At 53.6% G+C, this 23,295-nt stretch overlaps 1 protein-coding gene across 1 annotated transcript in view; it reads right to left on the bottom strand.

Annotated features, from left to right (window-relative positions):
* Positions 1 to 7,763, bottom strand: part of ARRDC1 (arrestin domain containing 1) — a 38,664-nt gene extending 30,901 nt beyond the window's left edge. The window contains exon 1 of the mRNA XM_058818361.1: positions 7,607 to 7,763. Coding sequence (XP_058674344.1) covers positions 7,607 to 7,724 — 118 coding nt within the window. The 5' untranslated portion in view covers positions 7,725 to 7,763. The remainder of the gene's footprint in view (positions 1 to 7,606) is intronic.
* Between the last annotated feature and the right edge of the window lie 15,532 nt (positions 7,764 to 23,295).

The following is a 23,295-nucleotide window of genomic DNA, read 5'->3' on the forward strand; positions in this document are numbered from 1 at the left end:
GCATCTCCCTCCACACTGGTGCAGCAGCCACTGCAGGAGATAAACAGGCACTGATCAGGTTTCCCTGCTCACCACAAAGGGCTTGATTCACCAGAGCCTACTCCCTTTTCAGACTATTTCTAAATAAATGCTTCAAAGACTTCTGGAAATTCATGCTTAACAAGCTTACTGTAATTCCAGAGCAGCAGGGCTCCTGTGGGCCAGGCTCTGCTGTGGGACTGAGTCACGCTCATTTTCTTCTGACACTCTCAGATACCCTTTCCTAAGAGGTAAGGCTACAAATCCTGTGGGCTGATGCTCATTTTGGGAGACCCTCACTGCCACCCACAACACAGCCAGGCACAGCTCTCCTGGCCTCAGCAGCAGACAGCCCTGCAGATGTAAGGTTCAGCAGAGATGACACTTCTCCATCCCCTCCTGGGGCTCAGGGGATGCTCCTGGGCACTGATTCCCCATCACCCACTCTCCAGATGAGGAGCAAAGTCAGCCCAGCACCTGGTGGGCAGAAGATCTGTCACAGGCTGGGCACCCCTGGGGCTGCAAGGACTCAGCACAGAGCAGATTGTCACAACCCAGTGTCCTGAGCAGTCCCCTGCCTCCACAGCAGGGGAAGGATTAAAGCAGCACACTCAGGACTGCTCAGCCATCCTGGGAACAAGATTTTTGGTGTGAGGGGTTTGAGCCCACTTACAGGGAAAGGAGGCAGGAGCAAGGAGTCAGGCAACCACATCAGGGTCTGCCCTCCTGCACTCCAGGCACTGAACTCCCAACTCAGCACACAGAACTGCTGAGACACCTCCAAATGATTTAGTGCTGCTGCAGCTCCCAACAAGAGCCAGCAGCCAGCTCCCCTCCTCCTAGAAGGGGAGGTTTTTTCCTGAAGAGCCTTATTTACAAGCAGTAAAGCAAGCCTGCATTTAGTGCCTCCTCATCCTGGCTGGATACCAGCACAGGCAGGTTCTTGCTGGGGAGGCAGGAAGGCACAGCATGGGATGAGAGATCCCAGCCCAGGATGACAGATCCCAGCCTTACCTGCTCCCTGCTGAAGATCCCAGCACAGGATGAGAGATCCCAGCCCAGGATGAGAGATCCCAGCATGGGATGAGAGATCCCAGCATGGGATGAGAGATCCCAGCCTCACCTGCTCCCTGCTGAAGATCCCAGCACAGGATGAGAGACCCAAGCCCAGGATGAGAGATCCCAGCCTCACCTGCTCCCTGCTGAAGGTTCCCCATTGAGCTCTCCTGCACTGCTTTTGCACATCTCAGTTGTCAAGAAATCTCCCAAGCCCAGCATCTTCAGAGAAAACAGCCAGAATCCACTTCACTAAGCAGAAGAGCTGCTCCTATGATTTTCTTTGATGCCATTCAACACAAGCAGCTGGATTCTCTATTTATAGCAAGATCATCAGTTTGGAAAGACGACTTATGTTCTTGTTATCACCAGAGCACCAGATACATAACAAATCCTCGCTGTGCTGGGAGTGCTACAAGTTGGTAAGAGAGTCCTCATGGTCAGGCTGGGCTCCTCAGAGATCCAAGCAGACAGAAAAGGAACATCTGGGACCTGAGCTGCACCTCTGGCACTGACATTCAGACCCCTGCTGATAACCCCCATTGAGGAGGCTCCAATTTCTACCCATACACTGAGCATTCCTCTCCAGAGCTGTTACCTTCCAATCCAGTTTTATCCCACTCTTATTGCAGGGAATATTTGGGATTCTGGAGGATGTTTTGGGAAGGGATGGACAGTGAATTGCTGCAGCATTGTTACCTCTGGTCTGAGCTGCCTGAGCCAGAACGACTGTCAGAGAGCAGAGTGCTGTCAGCAAGAACAAAGGAGGGGAAGTCATGAGCATTAGTGCTCCAGAAATGATTCATGCTTCTTGGAAACAGATTTTGCTACAGATATCTGACAAACTCCGGTTTTTAACAAAGATTAAGGTGCTCAGAGATCAGGGTGGTTTTAAACCATATCTCTAAATAATTCCAGGTTGGCACTAGCTTGCAACCCTCATCTTGTTGAGGGGGACAAAAGCAGCTCAATACTTACCTTAGGACACCCCATATCCTCTCCACTGCCATCATGCAGCATCTCAAGATCCCAATATACCTGTGACAATTTACTCAAGCTATGGCCATTCCTCTGCACAGAGCAACACCCAGCCATAGGTACCCACATTGGGGTGAAAGGCCTCTACCCACAAACTTAGGGACAGCAAAACACCTCAGTCCCAGCTGACTTGTGCACCCCATCACCTACTTTTAATTTGCCATAGAGAGAGTGGGGAATGGGGAGTTGCTGTTTAAAAGCCATCACAAGCAGACAGAAGCCTGAACACCTTTGTGGTGTGGATCCATTTCACCTCTGGTTTGGATCCTGAGCACATGCAGGCACAACTGTAGAAATATGCTGACTGGCAACAGTCTGGTCCTTTGCTCATTTTCTCCTCTCCTAAGCACTCTGCATTTCTGCACGAGAGATTTGAAGAGTGACAGATTTTAAGAGCAGCACAAAGAGGCAATTAACTTCCACAGCAATTCCTGTTGCCAGATTCCAGAGGTCACAGCAGTAGCCTAAAGGCTGCACATTGGATATCTCAGCAATCAGCCCTCAAGAAAAGAGGCACCAAACCAAACCCAGCCTGTGACAGATTTGCTAGGCCACTTCAGGAGGAGCTGCCCTGAGCAGGAGAAGGAAAAGACCTTCCTCTGTGCCTGGCAGGAGAAGGAAAAGACCTTCCCCTGTGCCTGGCAGAGCATCTTTCTCTATGCTCTGGCACAGGTCTGCAGCACAACCCAATGACCCCATTCCCTTCATCTCTTGGAAGAGCCTCTCTGGATAGTAGAGGATGATCCACATGTCCATCCTCCTCTTACTGGCCATGAGAGCCTCTAGCAAGACTTCACCAAGCCAAGTGACAGCTCTGTGTCTTCTACACACCTACTTCTTCCCTGGGGATGACTTACAGCACAAAGCATTCCACAATAGCTCCGAGTGGAGCACACCCATCCATGCACCTCCCTGGCTGCTCAGGGACAGGGAGCTGCCTTGGGATGAGAGGGATGGAAACCCACAGGCTTCCTCCTCCCAGCCAGGGAGCCTCCCTGCCGCCTACCTGACTCCAGCCCAGAAAGACAAGCTGCATCTCTGACGGCTCTGCGCCGCTCCAGGGAAGGGATAAGCACTCACACCCCGTTTGTCACACTTGGAAGCAAATCAGACAGACAGAACTCCACTCCACTTGTCCTCCCATTTTGTTAAACAAGGGATGGGAGGCTGTGGCACGTCTCCCTGCCAAGGAAAGCAGCGAGCAGTTTTTCAGCTGAGCAGGAGCGGGGAGAGCGGCTCACTGCAGCAACAGAGACACAAACCCAGCTCGTGATTAGTTATTGACTCCAGAGGAGTTGCAGCTCTACCAGCAAGCCAGCCAGGAGAGCAAAAATCCCTCTTTTGTTCCCCAGCCTCAGACAGACTTGGCCACACAGCTCCCTGCTGTCTCACTTCACACAGTGAGAAAAGAAAATTAATCCTGCTCCCCTCCAGCAGGAGCCATCCAGCCTGGGGGAGTGATGCTGCAGAGCCATCCCTGAGCATTCCTGAGCCTCATCCTGGCACCCACCACTGCTGGTGGATACCAGACAGCTCAAGGACCTCGTGGGACATTGCCAGGATCAGCAGGGACAGTGCCCTTCAAACTCTGAGGCCTAGCTCAGCTCTCCCCACAGTGCCCCCCAAAGCAGGACCAGCCATGGGGTCCCTGCTGCCCCCATGGTGAGTAGGTGACCCAGGGATCCCTGCTGCCCACACAGGGATTTCCAACCCTCCTTTACAGGAGAGAGCCAGACCCCTGTGCAGGGACTGAATCCACCTTTTCCCAAGCCAGAGCCTTCCTGCAGGAACAATGTTTCCCACTGTACCAGAGGTCAAGTGGTAGGAGAATCATGGCCAACAAAGTCCTTTGGTGTCATCCCTTCCCCTCAGGAAGGGCACAGGTCACACACACGTCAGAACCATCAAACCCAAATTTCTCCCTGCTGCCCTTCTAGGGAACAGGAGTTACCTTAGTTTGGACACCTGACCCAGGATTTCAGAGCCCTGCTCTTCATCCCCCTTCCCCACCAGCTTTCTCTGTCCTCCATAGGAGAATATTTACTACATTTAAGATCAGAGAAGAAAATTATGATTCATGGGCTCTTCTCTCTGTGGAAATGGGAATTATGTATCTGTATTTCTAGAGCATGAACAAACATGAGTACTTGTGTCTATAGCTTTGTAGATCAAGGAAGTGATTATAAAGTCAACTCATCCCTGCATAAACCTGGACAGCCAAATAACAGAGTGGGGAATAGCAAAGTGCTGAAATCTGCCCAGGAAAGCACTTGCTGTTTCTTTGCTCTTGGTGACCTGGCAGAGAGGGCTGTTATTTTAACATTATGCTGGTTGAAGCCTCACTGAACGACAGGCAGGACCAAAATAATCCACATGGCCCCTGGAAGCCACAGAGTTGAGAGGAAAGTGCTCCAGCATCTCCAGGCAGCACAAGCCTTTGTTCCCACATGCTCCTGCCAGCAACCAGGACTGCCTGCCCTGCTCCAAGTGAACTGGCTTCCCTCCTCCTTCCCCACAAATTAACTCCATCTCCAGCTGTCCCTGCACAAGCTTCCTGTAAGATTAATTATTCTTTGTACACACACGTTTGATGATTTACCCAGCAAACCAGGCACAATGATAAGGAATTCTCCATTTCCATCAGCGCTCTCCCCTGAGGCTCAGAAGTTTTCTGGGCAGGTCCTTCACCCTGGCACAGGCACAGGAAGAAGTGTGACTCCTCAGAAGGCCCACGTGGGTCACCAGGACCAGTCAGTGTTTGTGATGCTGCTGCAAGGTCAGCTGAAGAAGATGTGCTCCTGAAGAGCCCTCACTGCCAGTCAGCAGGGCTGGCACTGACGCCAGTCTGAGTGGGAACATGAATGATCCCAAAAGGTGTGTCCCCAGCCACGCTGCCCCATGACCCAGGATTTCTCCTGTCTTTAGCAAGGCACAACGAGCTGTGTTTGTTTGCACTGTCACCTTTCAGAAGGTGTAATTTACAAGAGCCAGAAGTCACCGTGTGAGGAGTCACCTAGAGGCTGGTTCCGGCTGTGACCTCGCACACCAAGCACTGAGGAGTCACCGCGCCGGGCTCAGGAAATGGAAAGCACCAAATTCAAATTGTGGGGCTGTGGGCCAGACCTACCAGGGGTGAGGACTTTGTGACTTCTCCTGGAAGCAGTTTATTAGCCTGGAAAGTCACAGTTGGCCACAGAAGGTGTGTTGGGGGGTATATGTACAATGTAAGATGAGTTGGTGCCACCCAGCTCTCCCCACAGCCCAGTAGGAAGCCAGAGTCTGTCGGGCTGTCTGATCCCTCCAGTGCTGAGCCCACAGAGCTCAACAGGGCTCACAAGTCCCTTTAAGAGCTCTTACAGCAGATAGTCACCTGCTGGAACACCAAAAGGATGTTTCAGCAGCTACATGAGCCTCTTCCTCTGAGGGTGAGACATTTCCTCCATCCAGAAAGGAGAGGGTGCCCAAGAGATCAAGTGTGGAGGGTTTAAGCACCAGAGACCATGAGATACACAGCAGGAGGGAGAACACACAACAAAGAGTCACTTTGTGCTTGGCAGAAGTTGGTTTCACATCCAAACGTGACTTAACTGGGTGAGTTCTGACACGAGTAATGGAAAGTTTCTACCCCAGCTCATGAAGCCACTGTACAGGAAACAGCCTAGAAGAGCTGCTCAGTGACCTTAGCACAATAAAAGCATCAACCACATGGAGCCCACCTCAGATTTTGGCTGGATGCTCCTGACAGCTTTCCTAGAGCTCAGCTACCCCAGCTCTTACCAAAATCCCTGCACTAACCCCAAACACCAGATCCCACAGCAAAACCCTTCATGAGTTCAGGAACTACACTTAACAGCAGACCCTGATGCTTCTCAGAATCAAACCAATAAGGAAGCAGAAGGAATGTCTAGAACAACAACACACTTTTCTCCTTCCCTACAACACCACCAGGAAGCAGAGGAGAGCTGGTGTAGAGCAGAACCTGGCAGGTCCTCTCCAAATGGGAGTTGTAGAGGCAGCAGCGAGTAACTTTGGCCAGCCGGCAGCACAAGGGGCCAGCACACCAAACCCTGCAAGGCCAAACTCCTGTCCCTCCCAAGAAGCACCTTCAGGAATGGGTGGAAGGCAATGGGATGGGCCGAGGAGGGAAGTCAGCCAGACTTCAATAAAACATCTTTGCTGGAAGTACATCTGGGAGTACTCTCCACTGAGATAAACGCTGGATCTGCAACTGTTTTGCTCTGACAGGAGCTAAACAGGCTACAAGTTTACACATGTCCTAGATACTTTTTTTTCCACCAGGAGTTTCCAAAAGCTATTGCAGACAACTGGGAGAGGTGCTCTCAAAAGCAAGGCACAGACAAGCATAGGCACCATCATTGCAGGCTGACAGCTCTTGAACAGAGACTTCGCATTTTACATTACTCGGTCTTTTTTTCCCCCTCCAATAATTTGTTACAAAGGAAGCAGCATGCACACACAAGAAGCAAGCAAGACCTCAGGGAAAACAGCAAATTGGTTCACATTTCCACAGCGCTGAGCACAAAGCTGACTTGCAAATGCGAATGACTTCTCCCAGGCGGGGGAGGAAGCTCCCAGTTTGGATGATCCGAGCCCAGCCGCTCATTTCCCCGCAGCCCATCCCCATCCCTGTGCCCTGACGGACGGCACCATGGTCTGAGCCTCGCGTGGAGCAACAACAACAACCCCACAGCCCAACACGTCCTGCTCCAGACCACTGCTGCCCAGCGGGGACTCTCAGCACCTCGTACACACCGCGGACATCTCCCACACCAGCAGAGCCACAACACCCAAGTTCATTCGAGATGTTACAGCACGGCTGCTCGCTGCGGACGGTGCCTGCGAGCCTGGGTGGGTGCCGCTCCTGCCAGGACACAGCAGCGCCCATGTCCCCTCTCCTGCCGAGGCAGGGGTGCTGCCCACCGGGACACGGCATCGCCCACCGGGACACGGCACATCGCCCACCTCCTGCCATCCCCCTGCCCTAGCACATTCGGGCTCCGTCCGCCCCAGGGGCACCAAGCTCGGGGTTCGGGCGATGCCGGCAGCCCTGGGAAGCCGCAGGACTCGGGGAAAGCAGGACGGGCGAGCCCCTCCACCACCTCCCGCTGCCACCCTGGGCACCCGCCAGCTCCGGAGGCTGCTGTGGCTCAGCCCCGCGCTGAGCTGTTTTGGGAAGGGGGTTGGGAGGATGTTTCCTTATTTATGGGATAGGAGCAAAAAGTAAGAGGAGGAAGCGGAGGAGGAAATAATCCAGCAGGTTGCTCCCATCGGCCCCTCCCGGCCGCCGCATGGCAGCGGGGGCAGCAGCGATGGGGCAGCCCCGGAGCCGCCGGTTCCCAGAGCCGGGGGAGGGAGCCCGGCCGCTCCCCAAGGCTCCCGGCGGGTCAGGTCAGCCCGTGAACCCCTCCCTGGGATATCCGCCCCGCCGTGTGGCCCCGCGGGCACAGCAGGGCACGGCAGGCCGCGGGCTCACCTCGGTACTGCAGCGAGCCCGAGAGCCGCACGGTGACGGTGCCGGCCAGCGGCTCGCCGGGGCTGTAGACGACGCGGCTGTCGCCCAGGCGGATCTCGAAGAGCTGCACCTTCCCCATGGCCGCGCCGGCCCGGCCGCTCTCCTCCTCTCCGCTCGCTCGTACCTGCGGCCCGCGCTGTGCCTGCCCCGGCGGGCGGGACCGCCCCGCGCCCGCCCTGCGCCCGCCCCGCCCCGGCCGCGCTGAGGGAGCGGGGCGGGCCCGAGGCGGCGGCCGGGACGGGCCGGGGGCTGCGGGTGGGTCCCTGAGTGCCGAGGGAAGGGGGCAATTGTGCGGCCAGGCTGAGGGAAAGGAGCAGGCTGTGAGGCTGGGCTGTGAGGGAAAGAGAAGCTGGTGGATCCCTGACTGCTTTGAGGGAAGGAGCAGATTGTGAGGGAAGGAATCACTTGTGGGGTCAGGCTGTGAGGGAAGAAACCACTTGTGGGCTCAGGTTCTGAGAGAAAGGAGCTGTTGTGGGGTGAGGCTGTGAGGGAAAGGACTGGTTGTGGGGTTGGGCTGCGAGGGAAGGAGCTGACTGCCCAGCATGGGGCCATCTTGCCTGCCAGTGATCCTTGCTCCCTCTAATCTCATTTCCTCTCTGTAATTCTCCAGGCCCAGCTGTCACCTCTCCCTGCTCCTGTTTTTATAACCCCAGTGCTTCAAGTGTCAGTAAGAGGCAAGTACAAGGGACCTGACAGCAACCTGGGACTGAGGAGTCGGTGATGACCCCACACTCTCTGTGGATCTGTGGGTGAAGATCAGGGTGTCCCAGGAAGCCAGCAATGACCAGCACACTTCATACCTTTGCCATGTTCCTCCCTCATCTCTGCCTGATTGAATAAAAACCATCTGTAAAACCCACACCAAAGGCAGCGCCGGGAAAAGGCACCTCCCGGCCGCTGGCGAGCAGGCTGTGTACACAGGCAGAATGAATAAGTGTAAAAGGAGCTGTTTATCTGCAGAGCACACCCAGCCCGGACCTGGCTGGACAGACAGACATCCTCCCACGGCCCCGCAGTGACACCACCCTGGGTATGTGGGGCTGTGGCAGCCTGAAATCCCTCACACAGCACCAAAGGAGTTTGTGTGCCCCGGGCACGCAGGGCTCCTGCTGGGAAACCTTTCCTGGCCCTCCCTCCTCCTGTGCTTAGGAGCTACCTCTGTTTCCAGGCTGCTGCGTGTAGTCACAGGCTACAGACACGCAACAGCCTTGTGCCAAGGCTTTCTGCAGCTCCTCTCCTCCCGCAGGGCGTACCCTGGGATCTGTCCGCACGCCGCTCTCCTTGTGCTGCCCTTAGCTGCTGTTTTCCCAGGCTAAGCACGCCAATTTGCTCCAGCCTTTTTATTTTGTAAGACGAGCCTGCAGCCTCTTTCATCAGTCTCCGCAGCCCCTATTTAGCTCTGCCAGCAAAACCAAACAAATTAGGAGAAGGGAGGAGGGGGGGGGGTGAAAAAACCCCTGAGCTACAGCAGATTTTACTGAACCCTCTTCCCCCATGGAAACCGGCCAAAGGTTCGTGATTTGAGGCACAACTGGGGCCACCCCATCTCTGGGGCAGCACTGGCACCCTTGCCCCAGAGGGATACCACACATGTGACTACTCAGGGTGGAAAAACCCTTCACCAAACCCGAGTCCCTTGTGCCATGCCACAGATTCTCCTGACACGGAGATTTATGTGCCTTGTTTGCAGAGAAGTTAATTTTAAGCACAGCAAAGTTGCTCGCCCAAGGTCACAACGTGAGTAAAAAGGATTCCTGCAGCAAGAGCTGAACAAAAGCAGCCAGGCACAGCTACAGTACTGCAAGGGTTTGTGCTAAGATACACAAGGTCCCTTGTCATGTCATGGCCAGCAATGATCCCACAGCACTGATCCATCCCCTGGATCACAGCTACACTGGGCAGAGCAGTCTGTAAAATGTAACTGCATGGATATAACTGAAGCATGGAGAAGAGAAGGCTTCAAGAAGACCCCATTACAGCCTTCTAGTACCTTAAGGAGGATTTAAAAATGGAGAGTAACTTTTTATATGAGTAGATAGTGACAAGACAAGGGGCAGTGGTTTTAAACTGACAGAGAGAAGGGTTACATTGGATGTTAGGAAGAAAGAGCTTTACTTAGAGGGAGGTGAGGCCCTGGCACAGAGCAGCTGTGGCTGCCCCTGGATCCCTGGCAGTGTCCAAGGCCAGGCTGGACAGAGTGGGAGCATCCTAGGAGATAGTGGAATGTGTCCCTGCCCATGGCAGGAGGTGGAATGAGATGATCTTTAAGTTCCCAAACCAGTCTGTGATTCTATAATTCAATGTATTCAATGCCTGCAGTGCCAGGGCACCCATCATTCCCCTGGTGATGCCAGATTCAGCAGGATTTTACTCATTGCAGTCAAATGTGTATTTACATTCCTGCCTTCCTGCTCACCCCAGAGTCATTCCACTTATCTACTTGTGTGAGGAGTCACTGGAGTTAAAACTCAGAGCAGTTAAAAAAAAAAAAGTAAGCTAAAGATATTTGGTAAACTGCAACAGTTTGCTTTCTGATATTTTTGACTATTGTTTTGGTTTTAAAAAAATGGTTTGGAGAGTTTTGTTGTTGTGGTGGGAAATCTCACTTCCTCTGCATTCTGTGTGTTCTCCTTCCTCCTTTTCCCTTTATTAAAAGGGAAATTTAAAAAGAGAGAAGGAAAATGTCAAGACACGCTTTAGAATAAAATTTTCCTTTCAGATGTCACCACATTCCCCTAACTTCAAGGAACATGAAATTTTCTGACAAAGAGCATAGTAGTTATTAAAAGGAAAAAATTATCAATAAACCCCCCTTCAGAAGCACCTGAGCCGAGCTTTGCCAGCAGCACAGGAGCTGGGAGAGCAGCTGTGAGTGGTGTCACATGTGGGAAAAATGTGCCCACGGAGGGCTCAGCTGTGCCTGCAAGTGTGAGACACACAAACCTCCATTATGGAGTCACAGGCATTGGCTTGTGATTGAATTTGTTCCCCTCTTGTCTTTCCAGGAGTTCCCAGCTGTGCCTGCTGACACGGAGGAGGCACAGCCCCACCTGACCGTGCCTCAGTTTCCCCCGCGCTGGGGCTGCTCGGGGAATGAGCAGCGGAAATGCCGGGGCATGGCTGGGCCGTGAGTGATGCTGCGCTAACCACGGGAGCGCGGCGGGGCGAGGCAGCAGCGAGTACCGGGGGCAGTTCGTGTCTCGGGATCACCTCCACCTGCCCTGGGCTCCGGTGGCTGCAGGGGAGAGGGCCGAGCCCGGCAGGGGCTGCCCGGGGACACCCGGAGCCTCTCCTGCTCTCTTGTTACAAGACCAGGCTATCTCTCCGCCCTCAATTCTCTCGTTTTTGCGTTTCCAGCCTCTCCCCCCGCTCCTACTGGGTTTGGCGAGGGCGTGACTCGCTGATCCCACCGCACCCCATCAGGGCAGGCACCGAGCGGCTGGGATGGAGGGGGAAGTAAAGCAGCTGAGCTTCGTGGAAGTTGACCTTTAGGTTTCTTGTTTCTTTCCCTTGAACTAAAATACACAGGTGTAAACTGCCATGGAGGGCTCCCTGTGCTACCTACACCACTGACACTATTCCTGTCTACATAAAATCCATTACCCTAATATATTTATATTACACTAAGGTTTATTACCTTTCTAAATAATTTCCCTGCTTCACTCAGTGCCTCACCGTTTCTCAGCTGATTTGCTGGAGGGTAAACTACGTCATCTGATACCAAGAGCAACAACAACAATTACTCATTTGTCTCAGGCTGTCACCTCCCAGCAGTTCAGGCAGAGGTGGTACCGTTCAGCCACACCTCCCTGCACACCGCCTCTCCTCACAGGAGGCCACAGCCAAAGCCCCCTGTCCCCCTCCTGTGGCTTCATCACGGATCCTGTCCCCCTTCTGTGGGTTCATCAGGGATCCTGTCCCCCTCCTGTGGCTTCATCAGGGATCCTGTCCCCCTTCTCTGGGTTCATCAGGAGGCCACAGCCAAAGCCCCCTGTCCCCCTTCTCTGGGTTCATCTACAAGGCAACTCCCAGGCAGCTTCCCCAAGGATGGAGTTGGATGTCCCACCACGGGTGTACAAATCTCTGGGCTCAACATGTGATAGAATTATAGACTGGTTTGGGTTGGGAGGGACCTTAAACACCATCTCATTTCTCTCCCCATTCTACATTTTCCTCCACACCAGGGTGCTCCAAACCCTGTTCAACCTGGCCATGGAACTTCCAGGGATAGGGCAGCCACAGCTTCTCTGGACAACTCCAGCACAATGTCCTGGGACTCTGCAGCAGCTCCCCACTGCTGCTGGAACTCCACCAGCCTCTTGGTCTCACCAAGCCTCCCAGACACAAGGGCCACCAGCCCACCACAGCCCAGCCCCTGGGAGGATGAGAGGAGAGCAGGAGGCAACCAGAAACCACCCAGAGCACAGAGCCAGGAGGCACCACTGCTCAGGGGCTCTGCAGGGAGGCCAGGCAGCTGCTTTGGGCTCCATCCCACAGAGGCCTCACCAACTGTACCCCAAGACCGTGCCCCAGGCCTCACCCAAAGAGTAAGAGACTGAAACGTGAGTGGCTCTAACAGCATAACAAATAACATTGGCTTACCCTCACACTGAGAGCCTGGTGATGCAGTAACTTGACTGAAACACCACCAGAGGGACTGCCCTTCACCAGGTGAGAGAAACCCTGCCATGCCATTCCCCAGCAGTTTGTTTCCAATGTTCATCCCCTTAGTGCCAGCATGCACACCTGCTCTCCAGGCCAGCTTTGGCAGCTTCATCCCTTGCTTCTTGTTCTGCTGCTCTCTGATGCCAGAGAGTCCTTTGGTGCCACATCCTTTCTCCTTGTGACAGTGTTTACACACCGGAATAAACACTCCTCTCAATGTCTGTGGTAAACAGAGCAATTTGAGCTCTTCAAGCCTCTCTCTGTAGAGCATTTTCTCCAGCCCCCATGTTATTTGCTGGCTTGTGTCTGTGCAAGCCCACAGGCTGGCATTTGTGTGTCGACTGAAATGTGTGTGCAGGAGCAGCCTCCCACACACAGACACGTGCACAGACAGGAGTCAAAGCAGTAAAGCTCATTTGTGTCCCTGCACACACAGAGACACACACAGGCCCTTCAGCTCTCATCACTGGGGCCAGCTGAGCACCCCTGGCTAACACACAGGGTGCTCCTAACCTGATCTTCTCCCCCATCCATTAACCCTCATCACTGGGATTCTTAAAGCAGCTCCTCCTAATCTCCCCTCCAAACCATGCAGAAAGATGAGGGCAGGGAGAGCAAGTCCCCAGCTGAGGCACTGAAGTCCCATGGCCCAGCTGGCACCCATCCCCTTCACGTGGGTGCTGAGGCTTTGATCACTTAATGCCCAGCCAGCACCTGGCAAGCCTCACTAGCAAATCCTTAGAGAGAGACAAGGCATTAATTACTATTATTATAATTCTAATTGCACTGCCTGGATTTCTGATCTCCTTTGCTGGAAGAGTTCCCGTTGCTCAGCATGAGCCTGGGGTGAAGGACTGGGTGGTGGGACGCTTGTCCTCCCTTCCCTGGGGGGTTCAGCATCTGCAGGGATGGCAGATTGCTCACACAACTTACAGGGTGTGGGAATAGGAGGATTCACTTGACCTCAGTGATCCCAGTGGGACCTTGCCTGAGAAAAACTGAAACCACAGGCTGAATTCTCATACTGCAGCGCCACTCAGGATTTTGAATTTCTCCCTCACTGCAAAAAGACATTTCACAGATTCATGGAATATCCTGAATTGGAAGGGATCTACAAGGACTATCAAAGTCCAGCTCCTGGTCCTGCAGAGGACCACAGCAAGAATGACACCATGTTTATGAGGGCCAAGGAAAGCAGCAGTTGCTTTTCCAGAGCTAGGAGCAGACTGAGGTCAAAGGATCATGGAGTTTCCTCCAGGGAAATGCTGTGGGAGCAGGGCAGCCCCATCCCAAGTTATCTGCCATCCCAAGAGATGTCCTGGGCAGGCACAGGGTCCAGCAGCATGAGATCACTGAGGTGCAAGACATTTGGATGCTGTATTTGTCCTGGCTCTCATGCCTTCCTCCCCTTCACTGCCCAGTTTTTCTGCTTCCCTTTTCTCCTGTAACAATATCTCAGCATGGCTGCCCAGGGCAGTGATCCACTGCAGCCCCAAAAACAGCTCTTCCCACACTCCTGATGTTTGAGCCCATCTCTCCCAGTGGGGAGCTCACTTCTCCACCACAGACTCATAATCAGGGAAGGGACATCTCAATAGCCACTCCCAGGCAAGGTCCACAATCACACTTCCTGCAGCACTTTCACCTAAATCCACTGAATTCTTCCCAGAAATGTCTGAGGAACACTCCCACATTGTTGGCTCTATCACAGAATCCTGTGACAGAGAGCCAGTGACAACAGTGGTGACGTGAGACCACCACTGCTGCCAGCCAGAGGATTGGATCTCTGTGTGGCTCAGCAGCCCCCTGCTAGGATTAATTCACTCAAGCAGCCTAGCTGTCCCAATTCTAGGTGATAAAAAGCTTTGACATGGCCCCTGACCCACATGCCAGGGACAAAAGTCACCAAGAAATCCCTCAACTCTCCACACAACCCAGGAGGAGGTGTCTGGGGACAGGAGATGGTGCACCAAGGGTCACATCAGTGACACAGCTGGAAACCCCTGGGGTGCAGGGTCCCCACAAACATCCCTCCTCCTCTCCCACACCTGTTGCCTGTGACAGCTCATAGACAATCCCACTCCCCCTCTCAGCTCACATCTCCTCACCTCACTGAGAAAAACACTTCATTTTCCTGCTCCTCCCCAGTTACTCCACGTGTCCAGAGCAAAATACAGCAATCTCCAGCATGGAGAAACATGTCCCAGCAGCTGCTCCTGCCGGAATGCAGAGTGCAGCCCTCTTGGCACATCCTGAGCAGGATGTCTGGACCAAAGCATGGCTTGGTGCAGGAGCAGATGCACCCAGAGGAGCAAGGCTCAGGGCTGTCATCTTATTGCAAGGGTTCCATACAGTTGTCTCCTTATCACAGAAGTTTCATATCTTCTTGATGTTTCTCATGGGTATCTCCTCAGAGCACTGCCCCTGTCTTCCTCACAAAGCAGCCAACTGACTCCAGTTCCCTTCTCAACCAGCCACCCACTCTTTTATAGCACTCTTTTTTTCATTGCTTACAGTGTGGCCTGTTAAAGTCAGGCCTATTCCTAATCTTTGATAATTGGCCCAGCTGCAACTCCTTAGGGGTAAGATTACTTTCCACACTATCTTTATTTTCTGATATTCTATCCCACTACACAGGGTGACACTGATCCCCCTCCTCCTGCTGATGTGAGTGGCTCCAGTGGCATGAACAGCCCAACCAACACCTGGTGACACAACCAAGAGTCCCTTCCAAACAAAACCACCTCTTTGTGGCATTAGGCTACATGCAGAGCCCTCCCCATCACCAGGGCCTGGGGAGGGGACGGGATGGCACCCCAGCAGTGCTGACACAAGGACCAGAAAACCACCCAGAGCCGGGCATGCAGGGGAAGGAGTTAATGCCTCAGCCCAAGCTGCTGCTGTGGCTGTGCCCGAGGGCACCGTCAGCCACAGCACATTTCTCTTTGTGCAGTAATGCTTTCCAAAGGAGTTTGCTGGCTGGCTGCATCAGGGAGGAATGCTGGGGGAAAAAGCTGGGAGAGCAGAGGTGTTCTCCACACCACACCCTGCTGCTCCTACCCCTGATCATGAGGCTGCCCTGGGATTGTCCCTCACCAGATATTTCCCTTTCCCAAGCCATCATTTGGGTTTCCATGAGCTAATAGCCAGACTCAAAGGTCACGGCTCGGGCCAGCCGGAGCTGTCATGCGGCAGGTGAGTCACACCTGGCAAACCCACCCTGGCCAGGGCAGGAGCAGCACTGAAACACCTCCAGTGCCAGGACAGGAGCGATGCTTCCCCGTGCACAGCCTGGCACAGGGCTGCTTGCATGAGGTGAGTCCCTGCCCATGCCAGAACCCCCAGCCTGTGCCATAGCCAGCTGAGCTGGTGGCAGGTAAAGCAGCAGAGCTCTACAGTGTGCTCTCACCCAGTGACCAGGCAGCAATGGCACCTGTGCAGCAATGGCATCTGTGCAGCAATGGCACCTGTGCAGCCACTTGCTCTGTGGCCCTCGTACTGGGCCAATTGCCAAAAATCTGTCACAGACATCCTTTATGAAAAATCCTTTCCTTAGGATTTTTCCTCCTGAGAAGCTGAGAGACCTCAGGAACAAAATGTAAACAATGATTATCTGCTGCTGTGGAATGCAACAGGTGCATCTGGGATTGGTCTCATGTGGTTGTTTCTAATTAATGGCCAACCACAGTCAGCTGGCTCGGACTCTGTCTGAGCCACAAACCTTTGTTATAATTCCTTCTTATTCTATTCTTAGCCAGCCTTCTGATGAAATCCTTTCTTCTATTCTTTTAGTATAGTTTTAATATAATATATATCATAAAATAATAAATCAGCCTTCTAAAACATGGAGTCAGATCCTCATCTCTTCCCTCATCCTAAGACCCCTGCAAACATGGTCACAAAAATCAAACTCACTGTCCCCAGAGGATGGAGCAGCTCTGACAGGTTCTATCAGCAGCCCCTGGACACTGCTCCTGCCAGCAAGCCCCAGCTCTCTGCACAGAGGAAAACTGCTGATCCCACCTCCACAGGTCCATTGGGGCTGCAGGGTGGTGACAACTGAAGTACAGGTGATTTTGGTGTGGCCCAGGGCTGGCCCTGGGGAGGCAGCCAGCACCTGTCACCAACGGGACAGTGATGGAAAGAGCCACCAGAGCATCCCCAGTACTCTGCCAGCCTCCACTCCTCCCACACGGGTGGGAGCAGAGCAGGGTGAGCTTCTACACATCCCTGCCCACTCCCCCAACTCTGCCTCTCTGGGGAAACCTGCCAAGGCACCACCACCCAGTTTCCCCACTGGAAAATGGGAGTTGAAGTCACTGTGCTGCCCCAGGGACCTGTCCTGACACAAAATCGCAAAGGAGCACATCAGGGGCAACACAAGACCCCAAAGGAGCACATCAGAGAGCCTCCAGCACCCAGGGGAGGTACAAGGGTGCAGCCTGGCAGAGAAACACCCAGTGGGTGCAGCCAGGAGGGCAGAGCCTTGCAGACCACATACAGACATCCAAGAGGTCCATCCATCAAACTGGAAGCCAAGAGCAGGTCAGCTTGTTCCAACAGCATGAGTCAGAAAGCAAAGGAGGACAGAGCAGCAGTGAGGGATGTACACAACCCTAACTGCCTCTCCCTTCCCCAAATTTTGTGGCAGTGAGAAAACACATGCTGAGCACTGAAAGGCTGGTTAATAAACATTGGGACCTTGGTCTGAGGACAAGGAGGGGAAAGAACTTGGTATGCGTGAATTAATACAGCCAGGATCACTGTTAACAGCATGCTTCAGCTCTCTGAGAACACGTGGGTGAGGTGAAAACATCCCTGGCACAGGGTGGCTCCATCTCCATGGAGCTCTCTCCAGGACAAGACAATCACCCCAGCTACATCTCCCCAGACTGATCTCACCCCTCAGGGTTGGAGTTTCCTTATATATCAGCTGCTGCCAAATCTGTCAAACTTTTACTTTCCCTGAACTACAATATCACAGTTCTATTTTCCCACCCTCCCTTCATGTTGGGAGCTGAAGATGGTTTAGAATTAAACCAGTTCTTCTATCAGCAGCTGTTTCCCAACAGCACCCACCACCTTTGCATACTCCTGCCCTGGGAAAATATCACAATCCCAACCCTCTTACAGCTATTCTTACAGAGTCCTTCTAAAACCTGCCTTGCATTGACATTGCAGGCCCTGAAAACACCTGCCCTGATGGGAGTCAAGGCCAACAAATGCATTCAATTTCTGTTATCACAGTCACCAGGCCAGAGCAGCACCAGGAGAAATAGCTTCATCTATAAATACCAGGAGAAAGCTTCATTTGGGTTTGGATCATCTCTCCACTAGACACCTGCCTGGCTGGCTGCAGCTACAGCCCAGCTGGTGTGGAGCCTCTCCCTCCTTCTCTTGGGCAGCTCTGCTGCTAGAATTTCACTGCTGGCCTCCCTTGCAACCCAAGCACCTGCTGAAGCTGCAAAGAGCTTAAAGGAAAAAGAGAAAGGCATTATGGCACTTGCATCTCATCATCTTCTCACATTCCACCACTGGCATTGTTCCTCAGCAGCTGCAGGAAGTAAGGATTGAGGAAGAAATTTAATTCCCCACACCCAACACTTGATTTTCTCCTGTAGGCCTTTGTACAACCCCCTCTCCCACCCATCAGGCCACAGCAAGGGCCAGGGGCTCCCAGAGGTCCAGGAAAACAGAAGAGACCCCTCAGCTCCAGGGCAGAGCTCACCAGCAAACCCTGTCCCTCTGTTCCCAAGGAACCCATCCAGGAGGGTAGAACTGTTCATCCAAGAGTCCAGATCATCAGGAAAGTGCCCTACAACAAGGCAGGTCTGAAATGAAGCCAGAAGGATGAGGCCAGGTCAGGGTGAGGGCAGCCAGGGTGAGAGCCAGCCTGGGGATCTCCTGGCAGCTCTGCAGTCCATGGGTGAAGGTCTGTGGGCCAACACAGGAGAGCCACACACCCCAGTTCAACTGGAACAGAGAGTGATGGCTCTGACAGAGCTCAAAAACATCTCAGGGCCCATGGGCTGGCATCCAGGTGAGACTGGGATCCAGGTGGGGCTGGGATCCAGGTGAGACTGGGATCCAGGTGGGGCTGGGATCCAGGTGGGGCTGGGATCCAGGTGAGACTGGGATCCAGGTGGGGCTGGCATCCAGGAGGGGCTGGCATCCAGGAGGGGCTGGCATCCAGGTGGGGCTGGCATCCAGGAGGGGCTGGCATCCAGGTGAGACTGGGATCCAGGTGGGGCTGGATCCAGGTGGGGCTGGGATCCAGGTGGGGCTGGGATCCAGGTGAGACTGGGATCCAGGTGGGGCTGGGATCCAGGTGAGACTGGGATCCAGGTGGGGCTGGATCCAGGTGGGGCTGGGATCCAGGTGGGGCTGGATCCAGGTGAGGCTGCTCACAGCCATCAATGCCTGCTGGTCCTGGCATCCCGTGCAGCTCTCAGCCTGCAGCTGGTGGGTGCTTGTCCTGGATTTCCTGGCCCTGTTCCCCCAGCAGCAGGACTGAGGGCTCAGGAGGGTGCTGGGGTGAGCAGAGGGAGCTGCTGCAGGTCATTAAGGGCTGTAGGAGTGTCGGGGGTAGGATGGTGGGGATGGATGGAGATGAGAGATCTCTGCTGCCAGGTCTGGAACTTGGGGTTCATTGCAAAGGGCCTGGGTGCAGGGCCCTGCTGGGAGCTGCCAAACACAGCTCAGAGCAGGAATGAGAGAAGAGAGGGGGAGAGAGGGTGAGAGGTAAAGAGAGTAAGGGAGTAAAAAAGGTAAGAGCGTAAAAGGGGTAAGAGAGGGATAAGAGCGTAAAAGGGGTAAGAGTTACAATACTATAAATCTTCTGTGTTGAATATTCTAATTCTCACTAACCAATCTAGTACAAGATACAAATCCTATAGCATTTACATACAGCCTATAAGAATCATTACATTACCATACTGTGTTACATTTTAAACCCTACAAACTCCTCTTTGGGCCCCTTCTGCCAAGCTGTAGGGTCTGCTCTGAGCCTTGGGCCTGTCTGCAAGCAGAGGGTGTTGTTCCATCAAAAGGGGATCACCTTCAGTCGGCCACACCATTGTTTTCCAGTTGTTCAGTAACTGAGGGATCTCAAAGCTTGCTTTCATTTCAATCTCACTTATAGTTTCCATATTCTCAAAATCTTTTTCCAGGCAATCATATTTATAAGGCTTTCCTGTTTCATCTTCTCCAACAAAGGGCTCCTTTGATGAGGCTGCTCTAGGAATACCTGGGGCAGCTCTGTTCTTAGCAGAACTTTCTCAAACCAACAACCAAGTGCTGCTGTGAGCTCACAGGGACTCTGCCCATCCCAGTGTGACTGAGACAAGCAGGGGCAGGGCCTGGTGTGCTCTGCACTGTCACAGCCTCTGTTGCCTTCTCTCCCAGGAGCAGGAGGACAGGCCTGGTGGCTCCTCTCACACCCAGGTACAAGCCCCAACTTAACCCAGGCTGCTCACCCTGAGGCCATTTGTGCCACACAAACATCCCCCAGATGACAGTGAGTGCTGCCCCAGGGCACCGCAGTGCTCCGGATTGCTCAGCTTTGCACCATCTAGATTTATTCCTTTTGCAGCAGCAGCAGCAGCCAGGCCCTGCCATGGTAACAGACTTTCCTGGAAGGTCTGATTGCTGCATCTTCCCAGCAGTGAGGAAGCAGCAGGTCTCAGGCAGCCTGACCCCTTCCTCAGAGCCCCTGGGACCGAGGATGTGGAGAGGGATTCAGCAGAAGCAATGCAAGAAAAGCCAGTGTGCATTGCCAGGTCACTGCTGCATCTCAGCAAGACACCGCTGTCACCCGGGGTGTCCCCAAGGACTCCCCAAACAGCCCACCTGCAGCTCAGGTCGGGCTCAGGGGCTCTTTAATCCCACATTTTTGGGGATAAAACCAAGCTGAGAGCAGCTGGCTGCAAACCCAGCGCCAGCCTGGGGGCCAGGCTTGGGCCAGGAGAGCCACATGGGGTTAGTGGGGCCTGGGGCCAAGGACCCCCCAGCCAAACCTCCCCCTGGCTCTCTCTCCATGCTGTTTGTCCCCCTCCACTCACATTTCAACAGCAACAAATTGCTGCTAATGAGCCGTGTCTCTGTGTGAGCTGAGAGCCTTGGAGATCAAAGATGCTCTTACACAAAACCAAAATATCATCAGTGGCCTTTAAAGGCCAGACTGAGCTTCTCAGGAGAAAAAAAAATTCAATTTTCTGTAGATCTAATTTGAAACCATTTTAATACTCATTAAGATAGAGGGACCCAAGCAGATTGTGTGGGCTGGAAGACAGGGAGAGAAAAAAAGGAGTTATTATTGACATTTTAGTTTAGGTCTTTATTCTATCTAGAGCTCCCTGCTTCTCGGCAGCAGCTTTGAGTAATGCTATTGTTAGCACTGGAACTGTAATTCCACTATCCTTTTTATAACTGGCTTGGAGAAAAAAAAATAAATCCTGAAGGCTTTCACTAAACTCAAAGTAATAGAATTTATAGTGGTAAAAAGAGACTTGAAAAGGGAGAAATGTGCAAACCTCTGCATTGTTACTCCAGTCATGGGGTGGCCATGGTGCCCACCCAGCCTGGGCAGCCTCTCTGCAGCACCTTCCTGGGGTGCCTGGTGAAGGAAGGGACCCCAGGGAGGCTGGATGAGGGTATGAGGATGTGTCCCAGCTTGGTCACCCAGTGGAGCCACACCTCAGAGTCTCTTATCCACCTGCAGGGTCACAGCCCTGGGGACATCCCTTCCTGAGGGGTGACATGTCCCTCAGCAGCACCAGCTGGGTTCCTGCAGCCCAGGGCTGGCATGGCGAATGGATACAGCCCCATGGGGACTTTATTTGCCACTGTCTGTGTGGAAATAGAAGATTTGTACTTTCCCCATGAGTGAGGGTGGTCCTGGGGGCAGGTGGGCATGGTCAGAGCCCAAACCAAAGGAGCTTGATATTTTGGTGGTGCTTGTCTCCCTAAAAGTACTGCCAACAATTCTGCCAACAATTTCAACAATTAGATGCAGGCAAAGGTTTTGTTGCAATCTCCTCCCATCTGACTAACTTGAATTTTGCTTTACAGCAGCAAGAAATTATTTATTAGCAGATTTATTTTCCTTCCCCTCCTAGTATTTCATTGTAGTTCTGCAAGGTGTACAAAAGCCAAATGCAATCTGGGATCAGATTTTTGTCTTTTGGTCATAGTCACTGCTCTTGGCGTTGTGGCAGCTGCTGGATTTCTGGCTATCAAATATCTTTATTAGAGTAGAAATATGTGAAGCAGAGATCCATGTTTTATACAGCGCCTTCTACAGCCTGAGAGAAAGGTCGGGCTCCTCTCCCAGATAACAAGGATGACAAAAAACAGCCTCAAGTCGCGACAGGAGAGGTTTAGGTTGGATATTGGGGATAATTCCCCCATCAAAAGGATTGTCCGGCCCTGCCCAGGACAGCGGTGGTGTCACCGTCCCTGGAGGGTTTTAAAGCCGTGTGGATGTGGGGACATGGGGACGTGGGACATGGGACATGGGTGGCCTCGGCAGTGCTGGGGGACGCTGGGACTCGGTGATGCGGGCGGATTTTCCCGGCACGAACCGGGCGCTGCTTCCTGCCATCCCTGTCCGCGTCTGCAGAGGGCACCAGCCCCTCAAATGTCCCTGTCACCCCCGCGCCGGGCGGGGACACCGCGGGGACAGCCGGGATGCTCCGGAGAATGCTCCGGGTGACACCGACCCAGCCACCCAGGGATGATCCTGGGGAGCACTCTGGGTGACACCAACCCAGCCACCTTGGGATGCTCTGGGGAATACTCTGAGTGATACCGCTGGGAGAGTTGGGATGCTCTGGGGAACACTCTGGTGACACCAACCCATCCATCCAGGGATGCTCAGGGGGAATGCTCCAGGAGACACCAACCCAGCCACCCAGGGATGATCCTGGGGAATGCTCCGGGTCACAACCACCCATCCATCCCAGGATGATCCTGGGGACAAGGACCCAGCCACCTCGGGATGCTCTGGGGAATACTCTGGGTGACACCAACCCAGCCACCCAGAGATGTTCCTGGGGAATTCTCCAGGTGACACTGCCAGGACAGTCGGGATGCTCTGGGGAATACTCTGGGTGACAATGACCTATCCATCTCGAGATGCTGCTTCAGGAGAGCCCTGGATAACAGTGACCCACTCACCCAGGGCTGTCCCTTAGTAGAGCCCTGCAGAACAGTGACCCAGCCACCCAGGACAGTCCCTCATGGAGCCCTGGATAACAGTGACCCAGCCATTCAGGACGGTCCCTCATGGAGCCCTGGATAACAGTGACCCAGCCACCCAGGACAGTCCCCTGGTTAGCAGTGACCCAGCCTCAGCAGCCCCATTCCAGGCAGGATCCCAGCTGGGATCCCAGCACTGCTCCCACCATTGCAGTCCAGCACAGAGCACTGGTGATGTTGGCTGCATCTCCTCCCAGCATTGTCCAACCCTTGGATGGGGATGGGGACACCTTAACCCCTGCCATGGCCTCAAGGCTCAGCCCCATGGCTGGCTCCATCCCCAGCACCTCACTGAACCCAAAAATCCACCTCCAACAGTGGCAAACACAACAAAACTATTGGAAAAATTCTTGTGGGAATGTGTTGTTGTCCTTGTTTCCCCAGTGCTATGGGCCCTGTGGGTGGGAATCACTTCTGCTTTAAGAAAAAACCAAAACCCTGACATGTGTTTTCTGGCCCAGTCTGACCTCAAAAAAGCACCAGTGAGAAGATCTGTGTTTTGGCAGAGGATAGCATGAATGCCTCCAAGCACACAGTGGCTCCTGGCATGTGGGGACAAGACTGAGAAAAGCCCAAGAAGTGGCTTTGGGAGAGCTCCTGGCCAGCCCTGGAGCCTCACTAGCCCACCCTGGAGAGGATGGTGCTGGTTGCAGGGGAAGGCCAGGGTGAGAGCCAGAGACACAAAAGTTTGGCTGTCCCACAGTGCTGTGTCCAGCCACAGATGTTCC

The sequence above is a fragment of the Ammospiza caudacuta genome, chromosome 21, assembly GCF_027887145.1.
Source record: "Ammospiza caudacuta isolate bAmmCau1 chromosome 21, bAmmCau1.pri, whole genome shotgun sequence".
NCBI classification, from domain to species: domain Eukaryota; kingdom Metazoa; phylum Chordata; class Aves; order Passeriformes; family Passerellidae; genus Ammospiza; species Ammospiza caudacuta.